Below are 27,643 nucleotides of genomic sequence, written 5' to 3'. Positions count from 1 at the left end.
TTGATTTCCTTGCCCGACAATAATCTATCGAACACCGCCTTAAAAATATTCAATGACCTCACCTCCACCAGCTTGAGGCAGAGAATTCCAAAGTCGCACAACCTTCAGAGAAAAAATTTCTCCTCATCTCTGTCCTTAAAAGGGCGACGCCTAATTTTTAAAAAGTGCCCCCTAGTTCTGGACTCACCCACAAGAGGAAACATCCTTTCCACGCTCACCCTGTCAAGACCTTCTATGCTGAAATCAAGTCTCCCCTCACTCTTCTAAACTCCAGTGAAAACAAGCTCAGTCTGTCCAACCTATCCTGATAAGACAACCCGCTCATTCCACATATCAATCTAGTAAACCTCCTCTGAACCGCCTCCAATGCATTTACATCCTTCCTTAAATAAGGAGACCAAGACTGCACACAGTATTCAAGATGTGGTGTCACCAATGCCCTGTATAACTGAAGCATCACATCCTTACTTTTATTTTCAATTCCTCTCATAACAAAGGATAGTATTCCATTAGCCTTCTTTATGACTTGCTGTACCTGCATACTAACTTTTGGTGACTCATGCACTAGAATACCTAGATCCCTCTGCATCCTGGAATTCTGCAGTTGTTTTCTGTTTAATATTCTGCTTTTTGATTCTTCCTGCCAAAGTGAACAACTTCATATTTTCCCACATTATACTCCATCTGCCAGTTTTCTGCCCACTCACTCAACCTATCTATATTGGTCTGCAAGCTCCTTATGTCCTCTTCACAACATACTTTCCTACCTATCTTTGTGTCATCTGCAAATTTAGCTACTAAGCCTTCCCTCCCCTCATCTAAGTCATTGATAAAAATTGTAAAACGTTGAGACCCCAGCACAGACTCCTGCGGGACTCCACTTGTCGCATCCTGCCAATCAGAAATGGACCCATTTATGCATACTGTTTGTTATCTGCCAGCCAGCCAATCTTCTATTCATGCTAATATATTACCCCCTACACCATGAGCTCCTACTTTGCAGAATAACTTTTTATGTGGCAGCTTGGCAAATGCCTTCTGGAAATCCAAGTACATTACGTCAACGGGCTCCCCTTTATCCACAGCACATGTTACTGCTTCAAAGAACTCCAATAAATTGGTTAAACATGATTTCCCTTTCACAAAACCATGACTATTCCCAATTACCTTCAGTGCCCAGCTATGGCCTCCTTAATGATTGATTCTTACACCTTCCGCACGACTGACGTCAAGCTAAGTGGCCTATACTTATCGGTTTTCGGTCTCTCTCTCCCCCCTGCCCCCACACCCCCCCACCAGGCCCACTTCTTGAATAGAGGGGTTATATTTGCCACTTTCCAGTCTGATGGAACCTTACCAGAATCCAGCGAATTTTGAAAAATTACCAATGCATCTACTACCTCATTAGCCACCTCTTTTAAGACCCTATGATGAAGCCCATCAGGACCCGGGACTTGTCAGTCTGCAGCTCCATCAGTTTGCTCAGTACTGTTTCCCTGGTGATTGTAATTTCACCAAGTTCCTCTCTTCCTTCCACCTCCTTAGTGAGAAGTAGCTCTCACTTTGTCTTTCAACACACCATTAACATATTGTTTGCCTTTGCTCCATGACCTTTTGGTCAGCTATGTGGCCTTGTCCAATCTACACCTTCTCCTTTGTTATCTCTTGCCCCACCCCCGCCTCACTTGCTTATAACCTTTGACATTTCTAATATTTGCCAGCTCCGAAGGAGGGTCACTGACCCGAAATGTTAACTCTGCTTCTCTTTCCACAGATGCTGCCAGACCTGCTGAGTGGTTCCAGCATTTCTTGTTTTTATTTCAGATTTCCAGCATCCGCAGTATTTTGCTTTTATATAAAAATAAAGTCTGATTGACTGCATCAGTATATGCAGAGTTGGAGTCACTAGTATAGGTAGGTGGTAGGGAAATATAGGGACAGGTGGGGATGTTTGGTAGGAATATGGGATGAGTGTAGGATTAGTATAAATGGGTGGTTGATGGTCGGCACAGACTCGGTGGGCCGAAGGGCCTGTTTCAGTGCTGTATCTCTAATCTAATCTAACTTCACCTTCAGCCAGAAGTACCGACTGAATGAAACATCTTGCCTTCCTTCGGAGATCCCCAGCATTCCAGATGCCGGTCTTAAGCCAATTCGATTCACTCCATCGGATATCAAGAAACGGCTAAGCACACTGGATACAGCAAAGGCTATGGGCCCCAATAATATCCTGGCTGTAGTACTGAAGACTTGTGCTCCAGAATGAGCTGCACCCCTAGCCAAGTTGTTCCAGGACAGCTACAACACTGGCATCTACCGGACAATGTGGAAAATTGCTCAGGTATGTCCTGTCCACAAAAAGCAGGACAAATAAAATCCGGCCAACTACTGTCCTACCAGTCTACTCTCAATCAGCAAAGTGATGGAAGGTGTTGCCAACAGTGCTATTTAGCAGCACTTACTCACCAATAAACTGCTCACTGATGCTCAATTTGGGTTCCGCCAGGGCCACATGGACCCAGACGACCTTGGTCTAAACATGGACAAACGAGCTGAATTCCAGAAGTGAGGTCAGAGTCATTTACAGCAGAGAAGTAGGCCGTTCAGCCCATCAAGTCCATACCAGCTCTCCACAGAGCTATTCAGTCAGTCCCACTCCCCCACTTGATCCCCATAGCCCTGCAAGTCTATTTCCTTCAATAAGCCACCCAATTTCTTTTTGAAATTATTGATCGTCTCCGCTTCCACCACAATTGTGGGCAGTGAGTTCCAGATTACCACCCACTGCATAAAAAAGTTCTTCCTCATATTCCCCCTGCATCTCTTGCCCAAAACCTTCAATCTGTTTCCCCTCGTCCTTGTACCATTAGTTAATGGGAACAGTATTTCCTTGTCAAACTTATTTAAGCCTGTCATAATATTGTACACTTCGACTAAAATAAAAGCAAAATACTGTGGATGCTGAAAGTCTGAAATAAAAACAGTAAGTGCTGGAAATACTCAGCAGGTCAGGCAGCATCTGTGGACAGAGTTGACATTTCAGGTCAGTGACCTTTCATCAGAAACTAGGGAATTTTAAAATTCCATCTGCCACCTCTCTGCCCATTCTGCTGGCCTATCTATGTCCTGTTGCAGGCAGTTCCCATCATCCTCACTCTTTGCACACCTCCAAGTCTTGGGTCATCAGAATGGTTACAGCACAGAAGGTTGGCCATTTGACCCATCGTGTCCATGCCAGCTCTGCAAGAGCAACTCATCTAGTCCCACTTCCCAGCCTTTTCCCTGTAGCCCTGCAATTTTTTCTCTTCAGCACAGTGGCGCAGTGGTTAGCACTGCGGCCTCACAGCTGCAGGGACCCGGGTTCGATTCTGGGTACTGCCTGTGTGGAGTTTGCAAGTTCTCCCTGTGTCTGCGTGGGTTTTCTCCGGGTGCTCCGGTTTCCTCCCACAAGCCAAAGACTTGCAGGTTGGTAGGTAAATTGGCCATTATAAATTGTCACTAGTATAGGTAGGTGGTAGGGAAATATAGGGACAGGTGGGGATGTTTGGTAGGAATATAGGATTAGTATAAATGGGTGGTTGATGGTCGGCATAGACTCGGTGGGCCGAAGGGCCTGTTTCAGTGCTGTATCTCTAATCTAATCTAATCTAATTGTCCAATTCCCTTTTGAAAGCTACGATTAAACCTGCCTCTACCGCACTCTCAGGCAGTGCATTCCAGACCCCAAACACCCGCTTTATAAAAAAGCTTTTCCTCATGTTGCTGTTGCTTCTTTTACCAAACACCTTAAATCTGTGCTCCCTGGTTCTCGATCCTTATGCCAATGGGAACAGTTACAGCACATCAACTCTGTCCAGACCACTCATGATTTTGAATACCTTTATCAAATTCACCGCAGAGAGAGGGTGAACGACTGGCAATCCGGGATAGAAATGCTGATGAAGACCCTGCCAGTGGACCAAGCTTGGCCAACTGGACAGGAAGGCCACATGACTGTGTTCGGGGAGCCCGTCCACGGCGGCGATCAGGAGGAAGAGCGGCCACATGGTCCCGGCAGCGGCTCCCACTCACTCGGCGACTCCGTGCTGTTTTCACACAAACTTTCCCCACAACTCCAGCTCGGCTCCCGGATCCCGATCCCAGTAGCATTACATCATTGTAAAAGGGACAATGCTGATGAAATGTTTTATTACCTGCACCCCCTCCCCCCGCCCCCAGCTCACCCACTTCCCCCCACACTCCTCCCAGCTCCCCCCTTGCACCCCATTCCCTACCCCCTGCAGCTCCCTTCCCAGCTCCCCCGGCACCCCCTTCCCCCCACCTCCTCCCACCGAACCCTGTGTAGGGGCCCTAACAACCACACTGCCTTGTGGGCTTCTCGGGAGAGACCAAGGCTAAGGGAGTAAACCCTAACAGAAAATCCGGAGCGGAACCCCGAAGGCGGTCATGTGTCACCTTTGGCATGTTTCCGGCAGTTCCTGCAGCCATACCGGTGCCAAACATCGTGCTCTGCACACCTTTGGACCCCACCAGGAAGGCTGAGAGGGGGGTTTTGACGCTTGGGCAACTCAACCTCCGTACATCCTCCCAGGCATGCGCCATGGAGAGGTCACTCCATAGTCGCCTCACAGCGGCCAAATCAACACGGAAGGCAGCAGTTACGGGTTATAAGTCCAGCTCAATTGGCGTAGAGATTGGGCGCCACAGGTTGCCATTGTCGGTGGGAGAGGTCATCGCATCTCACTGGACAGCTACTGCCCGCCTCAAACCAGGCAGCCCCCGGTCAATAAGGTTCTGTCCCGCCACAGTCCACCTGCTTCAATGGGTGCTTGGAGCTCAGAGTCATGCCCGACAAGTGGACTGTAACACCGCACCAAACAGCACGACCAAAAAAGGGAAGAAGGTACCAGCCCTTCGTTTTGCAAGCTGGAACGCCAGAACTATGTGTCCTGGCCTGTCGGAAGACCTTACACAAATGAACGATTCTCGGAAGACCGCCATCATTAACAACGAGCTCAGTAGACTCAATGTGGACATTGTAGCACTTCAGGAGACATGCCTCCCTGCGAGCGGATCTCTAAGAGAGCAAGACTACACCTTCTTCTGGCAGGGTAGGGATCCTGAAGAACCAAGACAGCATGGAGTGGGCTTCGCCATCAAAAACTCTTTGCTCAGTATGATAGAGCCACCCTCAAATGGCTCGGAACGCATACTGTCCATCCAACTGCTCACCGCCTTTGGTCCAGTACACCTACTCAGCATCTATGCTCCAACACTCTGCTACCCACCTGAAGCTGAAGACCAGTTCTACGAGGAACTCCATAATATCATTTGTAGCATCCCCAACACCGAACACCTGTTCCTGCTGTGGGACTTTAACGCCAGGGTTGGGGCCGACCATGACTCATGGTCCTCCTGCATTGGGCGCTATGGCATTGGTAGGGTGAATGAGAATGGACAGAGACTGCTTGAGTTGTGTACCTATCATAACCTCTGCATCACCAACTCATTCTTTCACACTAAACCCCGTCACCAGGTTTCTTGCAGGCACCCAAGATCACATCGTTGGCACTAGCTGGACCTCCGTCACAAGGCGAGCCTCATTAAACAGCGTTCAAATCACACGCAGCTTCCACAGTGCGGACTGCGACACCGACCACTCCCTGGTGTGCAGCAAGGTTAGCCTCAAACCAACGAAGCTGCATCACTCCAAGCAGAAGGGCTGCCTGCGCATCAACACTAGCAGAATTTCTCATCCACAGCTGTTACTTAAGTTTCTAAATTCACTTGAAAAAGCCCTTCAAAACACTCCCACAGGGGATGCAGAAAACACTATTTCCCAAGAACTGGTCCAAAAATACTTAATTCACCGTCACATACAAATTTCTTTCCGAATGGTCTCACCGAAGACGTACAAACCCACACCCCCACCCACAACTTTAACACCCCAGTGCCCCTTACCCTTTCAATAGTGTAACCAATGTAACCAGAGAAATGCCATGGGAGATTTACCAGAACAAAGAAAAATGCAATATTTTGGCTAACATCATTAACTAGTAATTATAATCTGGATAATTTCAAACCCATACTTACTTTATCAACATTCATTCTCTTAAATGATGCCTGTAGCAGTTTGAAATTGTGAATGTACTCATGTTCCAACTTAGCCTGGAATTTTACTTTCTTCAAACTAATACAGCCTGAGAACAACATATCCATGAACTGGCAGTATGCTGCACCTGAAAGAGGAATATAAAAATAAAAATAAATACGCTTCATGATGCTATTTAAAATGTTTGTCAGAGAATAGTGCTAATGGCCCCAAACGTAGACTATTTGAACAATTTTCAGTTATACGTGACCAGAGAACATCCTCAAGTCTTGAAAATAAACAAGATACAAGAAGTCAAGATAAATAGCAATTTTAAAGATAACCTATAACTCTCAGGCTTAAGAGAATTTTTTTCTAGGTAGTTATTTTTTTCCCCCCCAAACAAGTTTATGCTACTTACCTCACCCTGCCCATTCAACATTTATTAATATATTATACATAGTTACTTTTAAACAGTTGCATTTATTCATAGATTTATGAAAGTAGTATGATTAGTTTTAAGTGATAAGTCATGGTATACAATGGACACACAATTTCCATGCATTTAAAATACAGTTTATAATTTACATTTAATGTTTGTATGTAAAACAATTAACATCTCTTCACATTGTTAGATGCAAACTTTTTAGTCAGTTTCTCATTGCAGTTATTTCTTTTCATCAAAGCAACTCTGAAGAACTAATTATGAACAGATTACTTCCAAAAGGTACAAAAAGGTAAATTAGACAATTACCAAAAAGGCTAGCCAAATTATTAAAAGTACACTCCCAATTAAGAATTTAACTTGCACCTCTGGACAGAAACTGAAATGGAAAAATGGGTTATTTTTTTTTTAGCTTTTAGTAGAGCTGATGAAAGTCCCAAGAAAATTCACAGCATGAAGCAACTGTTTTCCAACATGACTGAAAACAAGGTGATATCAATCAACAGAAATGCACAGCAATTTGAAATGATGGATTCATTGGTGTGTAAAGGTTTACTTAACACTCCAAGAACTGATTTTAAAAAAAATACTTCAATGAAAAACTAGACATGCAATTACAGAATTATTCATGAATTGGACACAAGCGTTTATGCACAAAATATATTATTCTTTTAATTCCAATAGCAAGCATTACTGCACATTCATCCTTCCAGAGGGTACGAAAAATGCTTCCGAAGTAAATTAACTCTGGTGCATTTCTACCTCTCATCAGTTGAAGCTAATGTACCCTCCCACTACTCTTTAAATGTCTGCTGATATAATGTTGCTATTTTGGATAGTTATGCTAAAAGCTACGGAACAGGATCGAAAGCACAGATTTAAAATGCCAAGGATTTTTCAGCTAGTTAGATTATAGGGGATAGGATCAGAGATAACATGATTCTATATCACTAATTCCTCACCAGTTCATGGAAGTATTTGTTACCAATTTTGAGTGAGGATATGGTGGCTGCAGCAAGATCCACTTAAGAGTATTCCAGAGAAAGGGGCTGGTCTATCTCCACTGGCTACAACTAAGAAACCAGTAGGGGACCACTGGTATAACTGATTCACCTGTAGAGATGGCCTGAACAGTCAATTCTTTCAGATGACAAAGATAGTTTTTACCATTACATATTTCACCTCTGGTGGAGAGGAGGCTGACAAACAATACTTCTGCTAAGCTGCACGAGTACGCAGCATCCTGGAACAGTACTGTAGGCTTTGTTTAGTAATAAATAACTTCTTTTATTCATTCATGGGATGTGGGCATCACTGGCCAGGCCAGCATTTATTGTCCATCCCTAATTTATTTATTTTTTCAGAGATACAGCACTGAAACAGGCCCTTCGGCCCACCGAGTCTGTGTCGACCAACAGCCACCCATTTATACTAACCCTACAGTAATCCCATATTCCCTACCACCTACCTACACTAGGGGCAATTTACAATGGCCAATTTACCTATCACCTGCAAATCTTTGGCTGTGGGAGGAAACCGGAGCACCCGGGGAAAACCCACGCGGTCACAGGGAGAACTTGCAAACTCTGCACAGGCAGTACCCAGAATTGAACCCGGGTCCCTGGAGCTGTGAGGCTGCGGTGCTAACCACTGCGCCGCCCATTGCAATGGCCTGAACAGTCAATTCTTTCAGATGACAAAGATAGTGGTAATTGCACTTGAGAAGGTGGTGGTGAGCTGCCTTCTTGAACCGCTGCAGTCCATGTGGAGTAGGTACACGAACAGTGCTGTTAGGAAGGGAGTTCCAGGATTTTGACCCAGCGACAGTGAAGGAACGGCAATATAGTTCCAAGTCAGGATGGCGTGTGACTTGGAGGGGAACTTGCAGGTGGTGGTGTTCCCATGCATTTGCTGCCCTTGTCCTTCTAGTTGGTAGAGGTCGCGGGTTTGGAAGGTGTTGTCAAAGCAGCCTTGGTGTGTTGTTTCAGTGCATCTTGTAGATGGTACACACTGCTGCCACTGTGTGTCGGTGGTGGAGGGAGTGAATGTTAGTAAATGGGGTGCCAATCAAGTTGACTGCTTTGTCCTGGATGGTGTTGAGCTTCTTGAGTGTTGTTGGAGCTGCACCCATCCAGGCAAGTGGAGAGTATTCCATCACACCCCTGACTTGTGCCTTGTAGATGATGGACAAGCTTTGGGGAGTCAGGAGGCGAGTTACTCACCACAGGATTCCTAGCCTCTGACCTGCCCTTGTAGCCACAGTATTTATCTGGCTACTCCAGTTCAGTTTCCGGTCAATGGTAGCCCCGAGGATGTTGACGGTGGGGGATTCAGCGATAGTAATGCCATTGAATGTCAAGGGGAGATGGTTAGATTCTCTGTTGTTTGAGATGGTCATTGCCTGGCACTTGTGTGACATGCGTGCGGCTGTGCAAAAAAATGTAAAGGGGCCATGCACAACAACTAAATTTTAAAGGGAATACTGTCAATAAACAGTGTCCTGCCTTGGCTTCAGATGACATTTTGCAGCCGATGAAATGGAACTCCTGGTTCATTACGGAAACATGAAGAACAGCTATTCTTGCAAACTCCCAATAACAAGCAAGACATTCAATTACTGACATGTGTAAGGGCCATAACCTGAAATGGGCTCAGACAATGGGCTGACAGTTCATTAATACTGTTGGGAGTGAGGAAAGGTTGAAAGGAAGCACCTGTATTGGTAGCTGGATGAGGAAAGCTGACTCGGATATGTATGATGTGAAAGTAGGCATCTTTTTGACAATTATTGTAGCTAGCCACTGGCCAAGGTTCCTGAATGATTGAACTGAGGTATGCAAGGGACACCTATAACACTTACAACTCGAGAACCACTGAAACACATCCAAACAAGCCAGCAGGCAATGAACCAGGCAACTACCTTGGGGGAACACCTCAATGCAGCCTCTTACAGCATCGAGGATTTTTATAACCTGATAAAACTTAGTCCAATGCATATGATAACAAATGACCCTGCTCTGCACAGACCCTGGTGAAAAGACCCACTTGCTTTATGACTATTGTATTTGGCAGAACAGGATTTGTTACCTGGAAAAAAACCCTTCTTGTGTGCAATCAAAACTTGAAAAGTGACAATCAAGTCAGAAACTAGTGCAGTATACAGCAAATTAGCAGAATCACAACAAATCCAGCAGACTGTCTCTACTGTGTGTGTTACCGGGAACCACCCTTGTGAACTCCCTTAGTGGTGATCCAGGAATAATGGGAATCCAAAATCTCTGCAAAGATTGAAGAGTGGGAAAGTGGGATCTTTGTGAGATCCTGAGCGTTGGCTCAACACATGCATGGTTGTCCAGAACTGAAACTTTCAAGCTTCAGTCCATCTTGGCATTGTGAGCATCAAATAGCAATGCTCAATAGTCAGACAGTTGCTATGAAACATGCTAAGGTTAGATCGCATTCTTCTGCTGCTTCTAGGACTTAGCCTCACTCATTAACCTGTTTTAGGTGGGATCCGCAGGATTAAGTTTGGTGATACGGACAAGGGAGATGCATTCGCAGTCCTACTTGAGGGATATGAACATCTAACCAGTTTACAAATTGAGGAATTGGTGGAGGTTAAACCCCTCCATGTGAACTCTTATCATTAAGGTGGGGTGCCAAAGAAGATCTTCATTGATACACTCTTTAAGGACTGATGTCACTGGTGTGAATTGGGAATGTGGAGAAAGGCTGGCAAAAATCCTCTGTAAAACTCATTAATATTAGTTTATATTAGAGCAACAATTGGAGCATACCTCCTCCCAGCACTAGTCAGCACCAAGGAACATCTCTGGCATATTCTGAAACCTCACCAGAATAGATAGCGGACTGCCTCTTGACACCACTGGAGCCTGGCACTGTTGGCATGATGAGTTACATTTTTCTTGAGGAACTGCATCACTATTGGGAACAGCATCTGCAGACAAGAGCACCTTGTTGAGGCAGGACTGCTTTGATAAAGAGCTTTATCTATGGCAATACTTACTTCCAACCCCACCCACCCCTATTTCTCAACCTTTCCTTGGCAGAGCTAGGATAGACTTTGTAATGTTTCCTGGCAATTATGGGCAGAGAACCTAAAGCAGATAGGACACAATTAAGGTGACATGCTTTGGTAAGCATTTGTCTTGTGCATCCGCACCTTTCTACATTTCTTGATGAGCTTGGAATCTTTAGCACCACTGGAAGTTGAGTGGATTCAAATGATACCTGGAGCTGGTATTAACTATAATTTTAATATATATTTTATTAATTCTTTGGATACAGGCATCACCATCAAGACCAGCAACTATTTTCCATCCCTAGTTACCCTTGAGAAGGTGGTGGTGAGTGGCCTTCTTGAAGTGTTGCAGTCCACATGAAGGTAATCCCACAGTGCTATCAGGTAGCGAGCTCCAGGATTTTGACCGAGTGACGATGAAGGAACAGCGATATATTTCTAAATCAGGATGGTGTGTGACTTTGAGGGGAATACAGTAGTAAAGTGTAATTCCTTTGCATAATAGATACAACAAAACACCAAAAACAAACTGACACTGAACAGTACCAGCTTTTTAAAAACTGTGAAAAATTAAAACTTTATATAAAAAAGTTTTTAAATGATCTTCTAGTACTTTATAAAAGGTCTTAACAGCATCACAGACTTGTGAATTACACGAGTACATGGCTAGCGGTTATGTATCACGAGAGTGAGATACTGTATAAGGGGCGTCCATGCACACACCTGTTGGAAATATCTTAAAGGGTTCTCATTCTGTTACATGGGCTCTTAAGATTATCCTGTGCCAGGTCAACTCCACTGATGTGTAGAGGATAACTGATTAAAAAAAAAATCAATGGGTTAAGTTTCAACTTTGGTGGGGTGTAAAATTAGAAAGGTCAGTTTGTCCCCCTGTTACACACCGTGCTTGATTTTTTGTTCCACTGAAGTCAATGGAAAGGACAATTAGGTGGGCTATATAATAGTCAATTGGTTCCATACCATCAGATTCATGCCCCTGCCAAAGTTGAAAGTTAACGCCAATGGATCCTCAGGCTGACATACTTCAGCCTTTCCTGAAGCCAAGAGCAAAAGCATCGCTACTGGTGTTACAGAACTACATTCTCTATATATTTATGACACTGAGGCAGCAGCTTCACTTCAAACCAAAATTCTGTCCTTATGAGGATAATTTTGCTGCAGCTTGTTTTTCCGTCTAATAATAGAGGTTGAGTTTAAATCCAACCCTGGCAGTTTGAGAATTTCAAATCAATTTTTTTTTTTTAAAACTTTGGAAATAAGATGGTGTCTAAAAAAAAAGCGACCATGACGCAGTCAGATTGTTATAAAAACTCAACTAACATGCTTTAGGGAAAGAAACCTGCTGTTCTTACTCAGTCTGACCAATATGTGATTCCAGTCCCATACCAACTGACTTAACTATCCTCTGAAGTGGCCTAGTGAGCCACTCAATTGTATGAAACCACAATCAGTGGTTCACAGCCCGTCACCCAAATGTCTAGCCACATGCTTGGTATCAAAGTCAGCTGAACTCAGATTTACTAGTTCTGTAATGGATACTGGAGAAAATATTGCAAGTCATTCAAGTCTCTTTCATCCACCATCCCAATAACCACACCCACCCCCCTCACACCCCTGCCACAAACCCTCTCCAACTGCAAAGAGGACTTTGAAATGACCTTCCTAAATAAGAGTTGGTGAAAATCATTGTTTAGCCAATATATCATTGCAATTTTCAGCACCCCATGATGGAAATGACATTAAAGCCATTGAAAAAAAAGCACAGATCCACTGAAAGGATATCAGGATGAGAAGTGAGAGTTATGAGAAAATATTGCGACTATTTCCACAAGAACAAAAACTAAGGCGATTTAATGACGGTTTTTACAACTTAGTGACCGGTTTAGAAAATTGGCTGAGCAGCAGGAGACAATGGTCGGAATTTAACATTGGGCAGGAAGCCCCGCCCACTGGTCGAAAAGTCAGGGATGAGCCCGCCTCCGCCGGGCCTGGGGAACCACGCTGAGGTTTTTTCGCTCCTCAGGACCTTAAATGGTCTTAGGCGGGACTTCCACCTCCACGAGGTAGGAAATCTTGCCTGATAGAACTGCTGGCCAATCAGTGGGCCGGCAGCTCTTAGCCCCAGCAGCGCCACCGGGAGGTGCCACCCACTGCTGAGACTGCACCCAGCTTCAGGAGGAAGAGAAAGGATGGCCCAGGAAAGGAGGCAGGTTTTTAGGGCCTCACCGGGGACAATCGGTTGGGCCCCGGCGAGGTAAGGGTGGGGGTGGGTGTTGTGCGTTGGGGCCCTTTGTGGGGTACAGGGTGGCTGATCAGGAGGGCTTCCCCACAGCCCGCAAGGAGGCTGCCGGTTTTACCTGGTGCTGTTCTTGGGGAGACTGCTGTCCAGATGCTGCAGGTAAAATACTGGCGGCTGAGGGGTGGGGGAGGGGGAGGCAGTTAATTGGCCAATTAAAGACCTCGATTGGTCTGGGGCAGGCAGGCCATTTCTCGCCGCTGCCCTGCATAAAATTGCAGCAGAGGGTTGGGGGGGGGGGGGTCACATTCTGGCCGGTAACGATAATAGGCAGGTACTCTAATTGGCAGAATGTGACTAGTGGTGTCCCCACGGATCTGTAATGACAAAAAGATAGGTAGCACTGTAAGTAGTGTTGATGGAAACATAAAATTACAAAAAAAATAGTGATAGATTAAGTGAATAGGCAAATATGTGATCATCCACTTTGGACCTGAAAGGATAGAACAGGGTATTTTCTAAATGGTGAAAGGGTAGAAATAGTGGGGGTCCAAAGAGATTTGGAGATCCAAATAGATACATAGATTAAAAATGTCAGGAACAGATACAGCAATTAATCAAAGGCTAATGGAATTCTGATCTTTATATCTAGAGGACATGAATACCAGGGGGTACAAGTCATGTTTCAGCTATTCAGAACTCTCGTTAGACTACACCTAGAGTATTAGTAGCAGTTCTAGGCATCACACCGTAGGCAGGAATATGCTAGCCTTTCGGGGAGTGCAGTGTTGATTTAACAGAATACCAGGACTCCATGAATTAAATTATGAGGAGAGATGATACAAACTAGGGTTGCATTCCCTGGAATTGAGAGTTAAGGGATAATTTGAGCAAAGTTTTCAAGATATTAAGAGAAATAGATAGGGTAGATAGGGAGTAACTGTTGCTGTTGGTTGGGGAATCTAGGTCTAGGGGGCATATTAACTAAAAAGAGCCAGACCTTTCAGAAAATAGTAAACTTCTTCATACAAAGGGTGGTATAAGTTTGGAACTTTCTTCTTCAAGCAGCAATTGATAGTTTTAAAACTGAGATTTTTTATTTTTTGTTATCCGAAGGTATCAAAGAATATCGGGCAAAGGCCCCAGTTCGGTTGCAGATCAGCGATGATCTCTTTCAAACAGGCTAGAGGGGCTAAATGGCCAACTCCTGTTTCTATGTTCCTATCTTGCTGAAGACTTTTTTTTTTCTTGGAGCATGTATTACTTTGCCACAGGGAATAGTTGAGCCATAGACCACTGCATCTTAAGAGAAAGGTTGATAATTTGTAACCGAAAAAAGATACATGTCTTTAGGGAAGAAAGCAGAGTAGTGGGATTTGTTTTAGTTTTCTGCAGCAAAGAGCAAACAGATGATGGGCCAAATGGCTTCCATTTTTACTATCAAACTTCTGTTGTACTACATTCTAAAAAAACACACAGCCTCAAGGCATAGGAATGAAATAAATGTGCAAGTATTTTACTTTTTAAACTAAAAAAAAACTTGGGTTTCAGCATATTTAAATCAGCACCAACTATGTTGTATCCAAGCACATTGGTGCCACAAATGTGATGATTTTCTCACATCATTTAAAAACAAAGGTTAGATGGTGTACTGCTGTTCAAAAGGTAAAAATATTGTGTCATTTCTATGATAACATTAGTGTGTACATTTGGAGTACTAAGTACTGTAACAGTACATATTCTTATATGTTAAATATAATGCATATATCCATTGTCTATTCATGGACGTTTATAGATTAAACAAAATACTTAGGAGGCTAATCAAACTAGTTGTCAGAAGTAACTATGAAAATGCCTAATAAATTACAACCAATATGGCTTGAAAAGGATTTTAAACTGACAAACCAAATAGACAATAAACCTTGACAAGGGAAAGTCATATGCTGTAGCATATCTAGGCTTGCAAAATGTCATTGATAAAGTATTATTCATTGTGATGCTGTCTGCCTTTCACAGGCACAGAATCAAATAGATTGTTTTCTACGTATGAATTTTAACTCATTAAGTAACCTGACTTCAAAGGAAATTAAGTGCTCGGAGCTGGCAGCTACTACAGATCCTCAGTTCATGAGTTTTGAATTTAGGTTAGATAAAAAGATTTTTACTTTATTTTCAACACAATTCAATCACTATCAGCACCGAGTTTGCAAGACAAATTTAATATTAATTTCTGAAAACATTTCTTGAAAAAGATAACAAAACCAATATGGATGTTGCTTTGTATTTTTCATTTTGTATTTGCAAGTATCTTGTGATTAGGGACTGAGTTTATGGTGGTATTGTTAAAGGTCAAAGAAAGATGGCTGGGATTTCTCTGAGACCATTGTTGCCTGGTACTTATGTGTTGCAAATATTATCAGCCACTTTGCAGTCCCAGCATGGATGTTATCCAGGGCCTACCGTAAGCTACCATGGGGTGCTTTATCAATGGAGGAGTTGAGAATGGAGCTGAATACTGGAATCTTCAGGGAAGAGCTCCATTCCTGACCTTGTTAATATCAGCTTAGCTCAGATTGCAGACATCAATGGAAACCAATCTATATACAAATTTCATTACTTTAAAATAATGGCAAAGCACCAACTATATTTCTAATGTACAAGGAGGAAAAAAAACAAAGTATGCAACAAGAAAGTAATCAATGGATATTTGTTGATGTGTTTACATGATATTATAGCTCCAGTCAACAGCTAGAAAGGAGAGTTCGATTTGTTGGGTGAGAGGAATTCAGAATGTTTTGGAGTCCATGGCCAGTTGCTAAAGGACAGTAGTTTAACTGCTGACATAGAAACTGGAATCCTCAGACAAACAACTTTCTCCTGTAAAATAAGAGCAAAATACTGCAGATGCTGGAACTGTGAAATGAAAACAGACTCTTTCTCTCTGCACAGATGCTGCCAGACCTGCTGAGTATTTCCAGCACTTGGTTCTCACAATTTTCTCGTATGTTTGATTCAAGAGCAGCTGCAGTGAAACAAGTTAAAGGCCCTCTTAAGTTTCCACCGCCAGCACACAACAGGCTCTGGTCACAATGTGCAGAGTTTACTTTTAATTCTTTTTAAAATTAGTAATTCGCGAACCCAGCCTCCACACACATTGGGAACTCATTTTTGTTTAAGCTGGAAACCTCACCACCACCTGAGACCAGTAGTGGTAGTTTGACCTTCAGCTAGGCAGTCCCTTTTTACATTGCTTGGCTCATGGACCCCAATTGTCTGACTTAGAAGCGAGCTCTTGCACCCACAGATATATTCTTGTACAGCTTTTTCTCCCAACAGTAGAATTATTTTAATATTTAGAGAATGTGGAGGGAACAATTCTTAGCTCTAAAATTTTTTTTCATGAAAATTAGGTGGGTTGAGAGTGTCCAAGGATCCAGCATGCTGCCCAAACACTTTTAAGAAACAGGTTTAATTGAAACTGCACTCCATGCCATGACAAACCAAAACCAGGGAGTCTTATTCTGCTTTGCTCCAATCAGGATGGTCTCTGGCTTGAACTTTAGCGATTTTCGCTTTGCATCAATGCTCAGTGTGCAATGAGAATATACTGAGAAAGAGCAATACTTTACAAGTAAACATTCAGGTGAATAACTTTCCACTTGAAGTATTCCAATATTCTGTATCAACTTGAATTAGGTAGTTTCTAAACAAGGAGTAACGTGTTAGCATGTTACTGTACAAAGGATCATTTCATCTACTACAAAATAAAGGTCAGAGGCCTTCTTCAGTGGAGACTGTCGCCACCATATATTATTTAAAGCACCTTTAAAAGGGATTTATTTTAAAAGACTTTATTCTTACCTGAGCAAAGCTGTTCAATTTTTGTGTAATTTAAACACACTGTGTCATTAATCCAGGCCATGATGTCATGCCGGCTCATGTTTTCACTAGTTACTGATGTCGAATACACATTAACAGCCATTCCCCAGCTGAAAAATAATTCAAAACAGAATAGTTTGTTTTAGACATATTCAGTCACTTGTTATCTGTATTCAAACATTTTTTTTTATTCAGCTCTTTTCCCCTTACCCTGATGACACTTATTGAACTGGGAGACAGGTACATTTTACACAACTGCCAAACAGCATGATAGATGGCATGAGACACTGCATATACAGTATTTTTAAAAAAACAGTATTCACCTAGTTAAAAACTGAAAATCCATCAAATGCACTTGTTTACCTTTTAAAAGATGATATGTTTTAGCTGGATTTCTGCCAGGAAACTATTGTTAATGAGAAGCATGAGAAAGGTTACTCAGCCCATGAAGATTCCTTATTTTACCACTTCTTCATTCCTTATCGATGAAAATCAAGTGAAACTCCCAAGATATTTATCTATCCTCACACCTTAACTGGCTGATTTCTTTTCACAGAGGACATTTCTTTAGTCCCAGTAGCACAGTATTATCAGGTTTGCTGGATTATTGGATATCACTGACTACATTCATCCCTATATCATGTAATTCCATTACTAAGCAATTTATATTTAGCCAGGGCTTTTATTTTTGAAGATTAATTAAACACTTCATTAATTCTTGCGCTGAGAGCTGCTTTACACACACACACTGCTGTGGGGGAAATAAATGAGGTTCATTAATATTTTACTTCAGTACTCCAGTTCTATGCTGAACAGTCCAGACCCATGAATCTCTACTACAATGGTATCAAGACATTGGAGTAATTTTAACTCTCAAGAATGGCTGAGTTTGGGTTAAAATTTGAAACCAACCCCAATTCTGCCCTCTTCTGGTTTAAATGAAGGTGGGTGACTGATATGGAGGTGGGGGGGGGGGGGGCAGGTTGGTCTGTAAAAGCTTTTAAAGGGGGCTGCATTTCTCCTTTGAACATGCTTTCCCCTCCGCCCCAACCAGATCTCTTCCCCGCCATCACAAGACAACAGGAAAACTTATTTCCGTGTTTCTCATCTAGAACCCCTCCTGCCACTTTTCCTAAATATCGGGCTTTGTCTCCTGTTTTAACTCATGTTTGTGCTGAATATGGAGATTAATCACATTTGAAATCAAAGTCTCTATATTTCCAGTACCTACTTATGGGTTTTTGCTGACCGTTTTAATTTTGGTTTATACCAACAGCTAGAATATAAAAATATCCGCAGGAAATTACCACTGTTCGTAGAAAGATACCATCATGTCTGCAAATACATTTTAATTGCAACACAAGTAGAAACTAAACTCGGGCCATTTGCTTTGTCCGGAAAAATAATCAATTTAATATAAAAGGTGATAGCAGCCATATAGAATGCAACTGTATCAAGCATCGGGGGAGCTTAACGAACCCATTGCAGTAATTTGACATGTTGAACTCCAACTTTCTACATTCCAGTCTGGACTTCCAAGGTGACAAGAAATTTAGAAAGTGCGGTTGGAGGGGGGGGGGGGCGGTGAGGAAGGGATGGCGGCATAGTCTTAATGTCACTGGACTAATAATCAAGAGACCCAGGCTAATACTCTAGGGACACAGCTTCAAATCCCACCATGGCAGCTGGTGCAATTTAAATTCAATTAATGAATAAAAATCTGAAATTGAAAGCTAGTCAGCAATGCTGACCATGAAAATACCATCAATTGTTGTAAAAATCCAACTGTTTCACTCATGTCCTTACCTGGTCTGGTCCATATGCGACTCCAGACCCACAGCAACATGGCTGACTCTTAACTGCCCTCAGGCCATTCAGTTGTACAAAACCACTACACAAAAGTTGAAAAGGTATAAAACTGAACGAAACACCCGGCATCGATCTAGGCACTAGAAATGACAAAGCCCAGCCCTATCGAACCTGCAAAGTACTCCTTACTAACATCTGGGGGCTTGTGCCAAAATTGGGAGAGCTGTCCGACAGACTAATAAAGCAACAGCCTGACAGTCATACACTCAGAACACACCATATATGCAATGTCCCAGACGCCACTGTCACCATTCCCGGGTATGTCTTGTCCCACCAACAGGACAGACCCACCAGAGGTGGTGGCACAGTGGTATACAGTTGGCAGGGAGTTGCCCTGGGAGTTCCCAACATTGACTCCGGACCCCATGAAATCTCATGGCATCAGGTCAAACATGGGCAAGGAAACCTCTTGCTGATTGCCATCTACCTCCTCCCTCAGCTGATGAATCAGTACTCCTCCATTTGCAACACCATTTGGAAGAAGCACTAAAGGCAGCAAGGCCATAGAATGTACTGTGGGTGGGGAACTTCAATGTCCACCAAAAGTGGCTCTGTAACACCAATACTGAACAAGTGGGCCAAGTCCTGAAGGACATATCTGCCATACTGGGACTGTGGCAGGTGGTGAGGGAACCAACAAGAGGGAAAACCCTACTATGTATTGTCCTCACCAATCTACCTGTCACACACATTTATGACAGTATCGGTAGAAGTAACCAATGCACAATTCTTGTGAAAACAAAATCCTGTCTTCACAATGACTATACCCTCCATCGTGTTGTGTGGGAACACCACGGTGCTTAATGGGATAAATTCAGAACAGATTTGACAAAAAAACTAGGCATCCACGAGGCACTGTGCAACATCAGAAGCAACAGAATTGCATTACACAATCTGCAACCTCATGGCCCAGCATATCCCTTACTCTACCATTACCATCAACTCTGGTGCAATGAAGAGTGCAGGTGATGGCTGGAGCAGCAGCAGGCATGCCTATAAATGTGATGTCAACCCAAATGTGAAGCTACAACACAGGACTGCTTGCGTGCCAAACAGCAGAAGCAGCAGGCAATAGACAGAGCTAAGCAATCCCATAACCAATGGATCAGATCAAAGCTTCGCAGTCCTGCCATATCCAATTGCGAATGGTGGTGGACAGTTAAGCAATTAACAGGAGGAGGAAGCTCCACAGATATCCCCATCCTCAATGATGGGGGAAGCCCAGCACATCAGTGCGAAAGAAAAGGCTGAAGCATGCACAACCATCTTCAGCCAGGTGGCGAGTGGTTGATCCATCTCTGCCTCCTCCTGAGGTCTCCAGCATCAAAAATGCCAGTCTTCAGCCAATCTGATTCACTCCAGGTTGATAGGTTAATTGGCCATTATAAATTGCCCCTAGTATTGGTAGGTGGTAGGGAAATATAGGGACAGATGGGGATGTGGTAGGAATATGGGATTAGTGTAGGATTAGTATAAATGGGTGGTTGATGGTCGGCACAGACTCGGTGGGCCGAAGGGCCTGTTTCAGTGCTGTATCTCTAAACATATCCAGAAACGACTGAAGGCACTGAATACTACAAAGTCTGTGGGTCCTGACAACACCCTGGCTGTAGTACTGAAGACTTGTGCCTCAGAACTAGCCACACCACTAGCCAAGCTGTTTCAGTACGGCTACAACATGGCATCTACCTGACAATGTGGAAAATTGCCCAGGTATGTCCTGTACACAAAAAGCAGGACAAATCCAACCCGACCAATTACTGCCCCATCAGTCTACTCTCGATCATCAGCAAAGTGATGGAAGGTGTCGTCAACAGTGCTATCAAGCAGCACTTACACGGCAATAATCGGCTCACCGATGCTGAGTTTACACTCTGCCAGGGCCACTCGGCTCCTGACCTCATTACAGCCTTGGTCCAAACATGGACAAAAGAGCTGAACTCAAGAGGTGAGGTGAGAGTGATTGCCCTGGATATAAAGGGAGCATTTGACCAAGTGTGGCATCAAGGGGCCCTAGCCAAACTGGAGTCAATGAGAATCAAAAAAGGGGGAAAACTCTCCACTGGTTGGATTCAGACCTAGCACATCACCAACTTCTCAAGGGCAGTTAGGGATGGGCAATAAATGCTGGCCTAGCCAGAAGCGTCCACATCCCAGGAACGAATGCAAAGAAAGTGCAAAGGCAGATGGTTCTTGTTGGAGGTCAATCATCTCAGCCCCAGGACACTGCTGCAGGAGTTCCTCAATGTAGTGTCCTAAGTCAAACCATCTTCAGCTGCTTCATCAATGACCTTCCCTCCATCATAAGGTCAGAAGTGGAAACGTTTGCTGATGATTGCCCAATGATCGGTACCATTCGCAAATCATCAGATACTGAAGCAGTCCGTATCCATATGCAGCAAGACCTGAACAACATTCAGGGCCGTTAAGTGGCAAATAACACATGTGCCACACAAGTGCCAGGCAATGATGATCTCCAATAACAGAGAATTTAACCATCTCCCCGACATTCAATGGCATTACCATCACTGAATCGCCCATCAACATCCTGGGGGTTATCATTGTGGGATCGGAATTGCCCCTCCCCCCAACTGGACTTTAAAACTGGACTTCGTGGAGTATGGGGAAGGAACCCCAAGCCCCACGGACACTAGTACTGTGAATGAGAGCCAAACCTCAACACAAAGCACATCGAGGCAGGCGGCATTCCAATGGGTCAATTTCAAACATTCCAACATCACAACAGAACTGATACTGTTAAAGGATGGAATTTGGGACATTATCATAACAGTGACACCCAGGATGTTAAGTGCCATCATGTTAAGTAATTGGGGAGGCCATTGTTACAACTTACTGGCGGCCCCAGACCACAGCATTCACTCCTAAGACAGGGGAGAAACCTTTTCATTTATATCAGCTCTGGAGCCTGGAACACCTCACCTCGGTAGAGTTCATTGTTATCGGTCATAGAAATATCAGCACCAAATGGATCTGTCTGGACCAGACAGGTAACACAGGAAAAAGATTAAAAAGGTGCTAAGCGCTGACCATCAAGCAGGATGGCTTCAAGAGATGCATTTATGATATTTCGATAAGGATCATCATATAAAGGACAAGATCGAAAGGTTTGGTACTGCAGTCAAGGAGGGTGGGTCAGGAACGGTCAACCTGACTCGAGTACCTACAAATTCTCACCAGAAGGCCCAGCCACGTGGAGGATTGTAAGTTATCAGCCAAATCCAAGGGGTACTTGGGGCTGAGAGTTCAAAGCAATTTTAAGTATAGCAAATAAATCCTGGGAGGTTTTGGGGTTTTGAATTGAGTGAGTTTGAGACAGAAACGTGGGGTTTCGCCTGTGGTTTTTCAAAAAGGTTTATCTTATAAGCCGTGGTGACTTGTATGTTTGGGTGGGAGCCGAGGTTAAATTATGGAGGGATTTAAATCGTACGAATCATTCAAGGTGTCGTGTGGTGTCCTTTAAATTAGTTTAGAGATCTTTGTATCAGAGTGTTAGGAGGGTTTTAATAAACAAGTTTGTGATTCAGCCTAACCCTGTGTCTGTGCAATTTGTCCTTCATAAAATCCTATAGTCAATAACCATCAGTAAGTGGGGGGGGGGGGGGGGAGGGGAGGGGAGGATGATACAGGAGCGGGAACCTCTGACACTATTGGCCAGAAATCAAACTGGAGGAGCCACATAAATACTGTGGCTACAAGAGGTCAGAGATGGGAAATTCTGCGGCGAGTAACCGACTTCCCAAATCCCCAAAACCTGCCCACCAGCTGCAAATATATGTATGAACATTCGACTTAGGAGCAGAAGTAGGCCATTCGGCCCCTTGAGCCTGAACCCATTCAATAAGATCATGGCTGATCTGTTTGTCTCTCTCAACCCTCAGAAAATACTTCTCCCCACCTCTGTCTTAAAAGCGCAACCCCTAATTTTAAAACAGTGCCCCCGAGTTCTGGACTCACACACAAGAGGAACGATCCTTTCCACATCCACCTTGTCAAGACCGTTCAGGATCTTATATACTTCACTCTTTTAAAGTGCAAAACTGTGAAAACAAGCCACGCATTCCAGTTATCAATCTGGTAAATCTCCTCTAACACATTCACATCCTTCCTTAAGTAAGGAGACCAAAACTGCACACTGTATTCCAGATGTGGTCTCACCAATGCCCCGTATAACTGAAGCATGACATTCTTACTTTTATTTTCAATTCCTCTCATAATAAAGGATAGAATTCCATTAGCCTTCTTTATGACTTGCTGTACCCGCATTCTAACTTTTTGAGAGTCATTCACTAGAACACCTAGATCCCTCTGCATCCCGGAATTGTACAGTCAGAAGAGGTCAGAGGCTCGGAATCCTGACTCCCCAAAGCCTGTCCACCATCTACAAGGCACAAGTCAGGAGTGTGATGGAATACTCTCCACTTGCCTGGATGGGTGCAGCTCCAACAACACTCAAGAAGCTCGACACCATCCAGGACAAAGCAGCCCGCTTGATTGGCACCCCATCTACAAACATTCACTCTCTCCACCACCGACGCACAGTGGCAGCAGTGTGTACCACCTACAAGATGCACTGCAGCAACGCACCAAGGCTCCTCAGACACCACCTTCCAAACCCACGACCTTTACCAACTCGAAGGACAAGTGCAGCAAATACATGGGAACACCACCACCTGCAAGTTCCCCTCCAAGTCACACACCATCCTGACTTGGAACTATACCGCCGTTCCTTCACTGTCGCTGGGTCAAAATCCTAGAACTCCCTTCCTAACAGCACTGTGGGTATACCTACCCAAATGGACTGCAGCGGTTCAAGAAGGCAGCTCACCACCACCTTCTCAAGGGCAATTAGGGATGGGCAATAAATGCTGGCCTGGCCAGCGATGCCCACATCCCATGAATGAATTAAAAAAAAATGCTGATGAAGTGGAGACCTCCTCACAAACCTGTGAAGAGTGGGCAGTGGTCCACCAGGTAGTGGTACCGTTAAGGTACTGTAGAGAAATAGTGATGATAGCCCATGAAATTCCAATGGCTGGACATGTCGGTATCCGAAAAACCCAAGCCCACATAAGCCAGCGTTTTAACTGGCCACAACTCCACAAGGACGTGGTTGAGTTCTGTAAAACTTGCCACACGTGCCAGGCTGTGGAGAAGCACCAAACTACAAGAGAATCTGTGCCCCTAATTCCCATACTGGCTTTTGGGGAAACATTCAGCAAGGTGCTGGTGGACTGTGAAGGGCTCCAGCCAGAAACAAAAAAGGAGGCTACCAGTATCTTCTCACCATTATGGTTGTGGCTACCCAATTTCCAGAGACCACCCCAAAAGAACTATCCCTGCCAAGGTAATGGTGGAGAGGCTAACCCAATTCTTTATCCGATATGGGCTGCCTGCCGAGATCCAGTCAGATCAGGGTATGTATTTTACGTCCAGTAGGTTTCAAAAGGTTATGGGTAATCTGTGCATAACCCAGCTAAAGTCCTCAGTCTACCACCCACAGCCACAAGATCCTAAAGACAATCATCAGGGCATTCTGCTATGAGTACCCCTACGACAGGGACAAAGGACTGAGATTTCATCTGTTTGCCAGCAGGGATTCACCCAATGAGTCCACTGACTTTAGTCCCTTTGAATTAGTTTACGGACATGAGATAAGAGGTCCTCTAAAACTAATCAAGGAGAGGATTATAGGACACAGGAACGAACCTTCCGTGTTCGACTACATCTCCATGTCCCATAAGCTGCTCACGAGAGCCTGTGCGGTGGCTCAGGAACACCTAATAACCTCCCAGATAACTATGAAAAGGCAGGCAGATAAATAGACCAAGGCCAGAACATTTCAGTCTGGAGACCATGTGTTAATGCTACTACCAATACAGGGTAAACCACTGAAAGCCCGGTTCAGTGGCTAGTCCAGAGTAGTAAAGACAATTAGAAAGGTGAATTAAAAGCAAAGAAAGGTGAATTATTTAATTGACAGCCCAGATCAGAGGAAAAAGCAAAAGCTGTGTCACATCAATCTGTTAAAGCAATAGCACAGCTGGGAAGGGGACAAACAAGCACAGGTCTGTCAGGCAGTCAGTAAAAAGAGGGCGGCAAAAGGGACAGTGAGGATGAGTTAAAGGCAGGCCTGCAGAATTCCCACATCCAATTCCCTACTGTCCAGTTAGCTAACACCAAAATGGGAATGAGATTAGACACCGTATTATCCTATTTAAACGCAGAACAGGGAGCAGACCGAACAAGGCTGCTCACAGCATTTAAAGAGATCTTCAGGGACAAACCAGGGTGCACATGATGTGAACGTAGGAGAGACATCTCCCATAAAACAAAATCTCTATTGCCTCGGTCCCAGGAAACTGACTCGAGTTTGGGAGGAAATTCAGTACATGCTGGAGCACAAGCTGAGTGAGCCCAGTCACAGCAGCTAGAGTTCACCAGTTGTGCTTGACCCCAAACCCGATGGCTCAACAAGGCTCTGCATTAATTACAGGGAGGTTAATGCAGTGACCAGAGCTGGAAGACTGCATCGATAGAGTAGGAAATGTCACCTACATAACAAAAATAGATTTGTTAAAAGGATACTGGCAGGTTCCCTTAACCACACGAGCTAAAGAGATCTCAGTTTTTGTTACCCCAGACAGCTTATTCCCATGTCGCATGATGCCATTTGAAATAAAGAAATACCCCAAGTCACCTTCCAAAGGCTATTCCAAATGGAGCCTGCTTTTGCGACTTAACCACCGAAAGATTACCCACAATGCAGGGAAAAACAATGTGACAGCTGATGCTTTATCCAGAATCAGCACAGAATCATCCTGGATGAAAACTGGACCTGAGCACAGTTATGGCAGTGAGAGATTGATAAGTGAGTGTTTGGTGATGAATGTGCATGTACAGTATCTTCTTTTTATCTACAACCTTACAATTAAATGCTCCTTTCATCGCATTTCATTTCACGTGGTGTGCAGGTGTCACAAAAATATGATAGGTCATATGATAATTTTTTTAATCCATCGGTTGGAAACCTGATTAAACTAGTGGAGATGAACCACTCAAACCTTGCAAGCTTCAAACTCTGCCTGCTGACAATGAGCATCAAGGCATATTCCCTGATGCAGACGGACATGTTCAGTGGTTTAACTGACCTGTGTTTGATTGTGTTAGTCTGTTCACTAATCGATGCTCACTATGCTTACTGACATAAGCCTGAGGGGGGGGGAGCTCCTGAGAGTTTGGAGATGTTTCTGGAAAGAACAGAGATCCCCTTGAAGGAAATCAGCCACATTGCTGCCTCCTGGGGAACCACCGAATCAGCATCCACATCTTCAAACCGGAAGCCTCAGGACCAAAGGAAAGTTGCACAACCACCGAATTCAGCCTGAAGCCAGCCGAGTCACCAACCTCCGCAGACTGTATACCCCTTTTATTTTTTGGGACTCTAGTTCGACCAACCTATCCTTCCCCACTCTGTAACCCGTGTGCAGAGAGAGAGAGAGAGAGAGAGAGAGAGAGAGAGAGAGAGAGAGAGTGAGTGTGAGTGTGAGTGTGAGAGTGAGTGTGAGAGTGAGTGTGAGTGAGTGTGAGTGAGTGTGAGTGAGTGAGTGTGAGTGAGTGAGTGTGAGTGAGTGAGTGTGAGAGTGAGTGAGAGTGTGAGTGTGAGTGAGAGTGAGTGAGAGTGAGTGAGAGTGAGTGAGAGTGAGTGAGAGTGAGTGAGAGTGAGTGAGAGTGAGTGAGAGTGAGTGAGAGTGAGTGAGAGTGAGTGAGAGTGAGTGAGAGTGAGTGAGAGTGAGTGAGAGTGAGTGAGAGTGAGTGAGAGTGAGTGAGAGTGAGTGAGAGTGAGTGAGAGTGAGTGAGAGTGAGTGAGAGAGAGTGAGAGAGAGTGAGAGAGAGTGAGTGAGAGTGAGTGAGAGTGAGTGAGAGTGAGTGAGAGTGAGTGAGAGTGAGTGAGAGTGAGTGAGAGTGAGTGAGAGTGAGTGAGAGTGAGAGAGAGAAAGTTGGAGCATATTTTGTTATTTTACTTAGATCAGTTTAAGGACAATAAAGCGAGCCTCTTTCTTTGTTAAACTCAAGAAAACCTGTCCAATTGATTCTTTTTACGATCATGGAACATAAACAGTTAAGCACTCACTGAATTGGCAAGTATATCCACTTTAAAAATAAACCTGTTGTGGTCAAACAAGCAGAGGGAAAAGAGGGGAACCCTTCGACGACTCCTCACCTGATCTAACAATCTCTCGTTACTTCGCTCACCACTTGCCGCAGACCCAGTCTGGCAGATATGTTCTTCAGGACTCGGCCAGCATGGTCAGTAGTGGTGCTACCTAGCCACAGAGTACATTATGCGTCCTTGCCACCCTCAGTGCTTCTTCCAACTGGTGTTGAAAAGAGGAGTACTGATTCATCAGCTGAGGGAGGGGGGTAGGTGGCAATCAGCAGGAGGTTTCCTTGCCTATGTTTGACCTGAAGCCATGAAACCTCATGGGGTCCAAAGACAACATTGAGGACTCCCAGGGCAACTCCCTCTTGACTGTATACCACTGTGCCACCACCTCTGATGCATCTGTCCTGAAGGTGGGACAAGATATACCCAAGAATGGTAATAGTGGTGTCTGGGACATTGGATGCAAGTCATAGAGTCATAGAGAGATACAGCACTCAAACAGGCCATTTGGCCCGAGTCTGTGCTGACCAACAACCACCCATTTATACTAATCCAACATTAATCCCATATTCCCTACCACATGCCCACCATTCTCCTACCACCTACCAACACTGGGGACAATTTACAATGGCCAATTTACCTATCAACCTGCAAGTCTGTTCAAGTACAACTATGTCAGGCTGTTGCCAATTGTCCCAATTTTGGCATTAGCCCCTGGACATGAATGAGGACTTTTTTTTTTGCAGGGTCCACAGGACTGGGTTTGCTGTTGTTGTTTCTGGTGCTGCATCCAGTTTTATTCCTTTGCAACTTTTATGTGGCGGTTTTGCACAACTGAATGGCTTGCTAGACCATTTCAGAGGGGAGTTCAGAGC

General features: G+C 44.2%; 1 protein-coding gene across 3 annotated transcripts in view; it reads right to left on the bottom strand.

The window, feature by feature from the left end:
* The window catches only part of mapre2 (microtubule-associated protein, RP/EB family, member 2), a 163,102-nt gene that overhangs the window by 23,350 nt on the left and 112,109 nt on the right, over nucleotides 1-27,643 (bottom strand). For all 3 annotated transcript variants that reach the window (XM_068031799.1, XM_068031798.1, XM_068031797.1), the window contains exons 2-3: nucleotides 16,697-16,824; nucleotides 6,094-6,239 (exon numbers count right to left, since the gene is read on the bottom strand). In XM_068031799.1, the coding sequence (XP_067887900.1) occupies nucleotides 6,094-6,239; nucleotides 16,697-16,817 (267 nt within the window). In that variant the 5' untranslated portion in view covers nucleotides 16,818-16,824. The remainder of the gene's footprint in view (nucleotides 1-6,093; nucleotides 6,240-16,696; nucleotides 16,825-27,643) is intronic.

Source organism: Heterodontus francisci, chromosome 5, assembly GCF_036365525.1.
Source record: "Heterodontus francisci isolate sHetFra1 chromosome 5, sHetFra1.hap1, whole genome shotgun sequence".
NCBI lineage: Eukaryota > Metazoa > Chordata > Chondrichthyes > Heterodontiformes > Heterodontidae > Heterodontus > Heterodontus francisci.
This window is presented reverse-complemented; position numbering and strand designations above follow the sequence as displayed.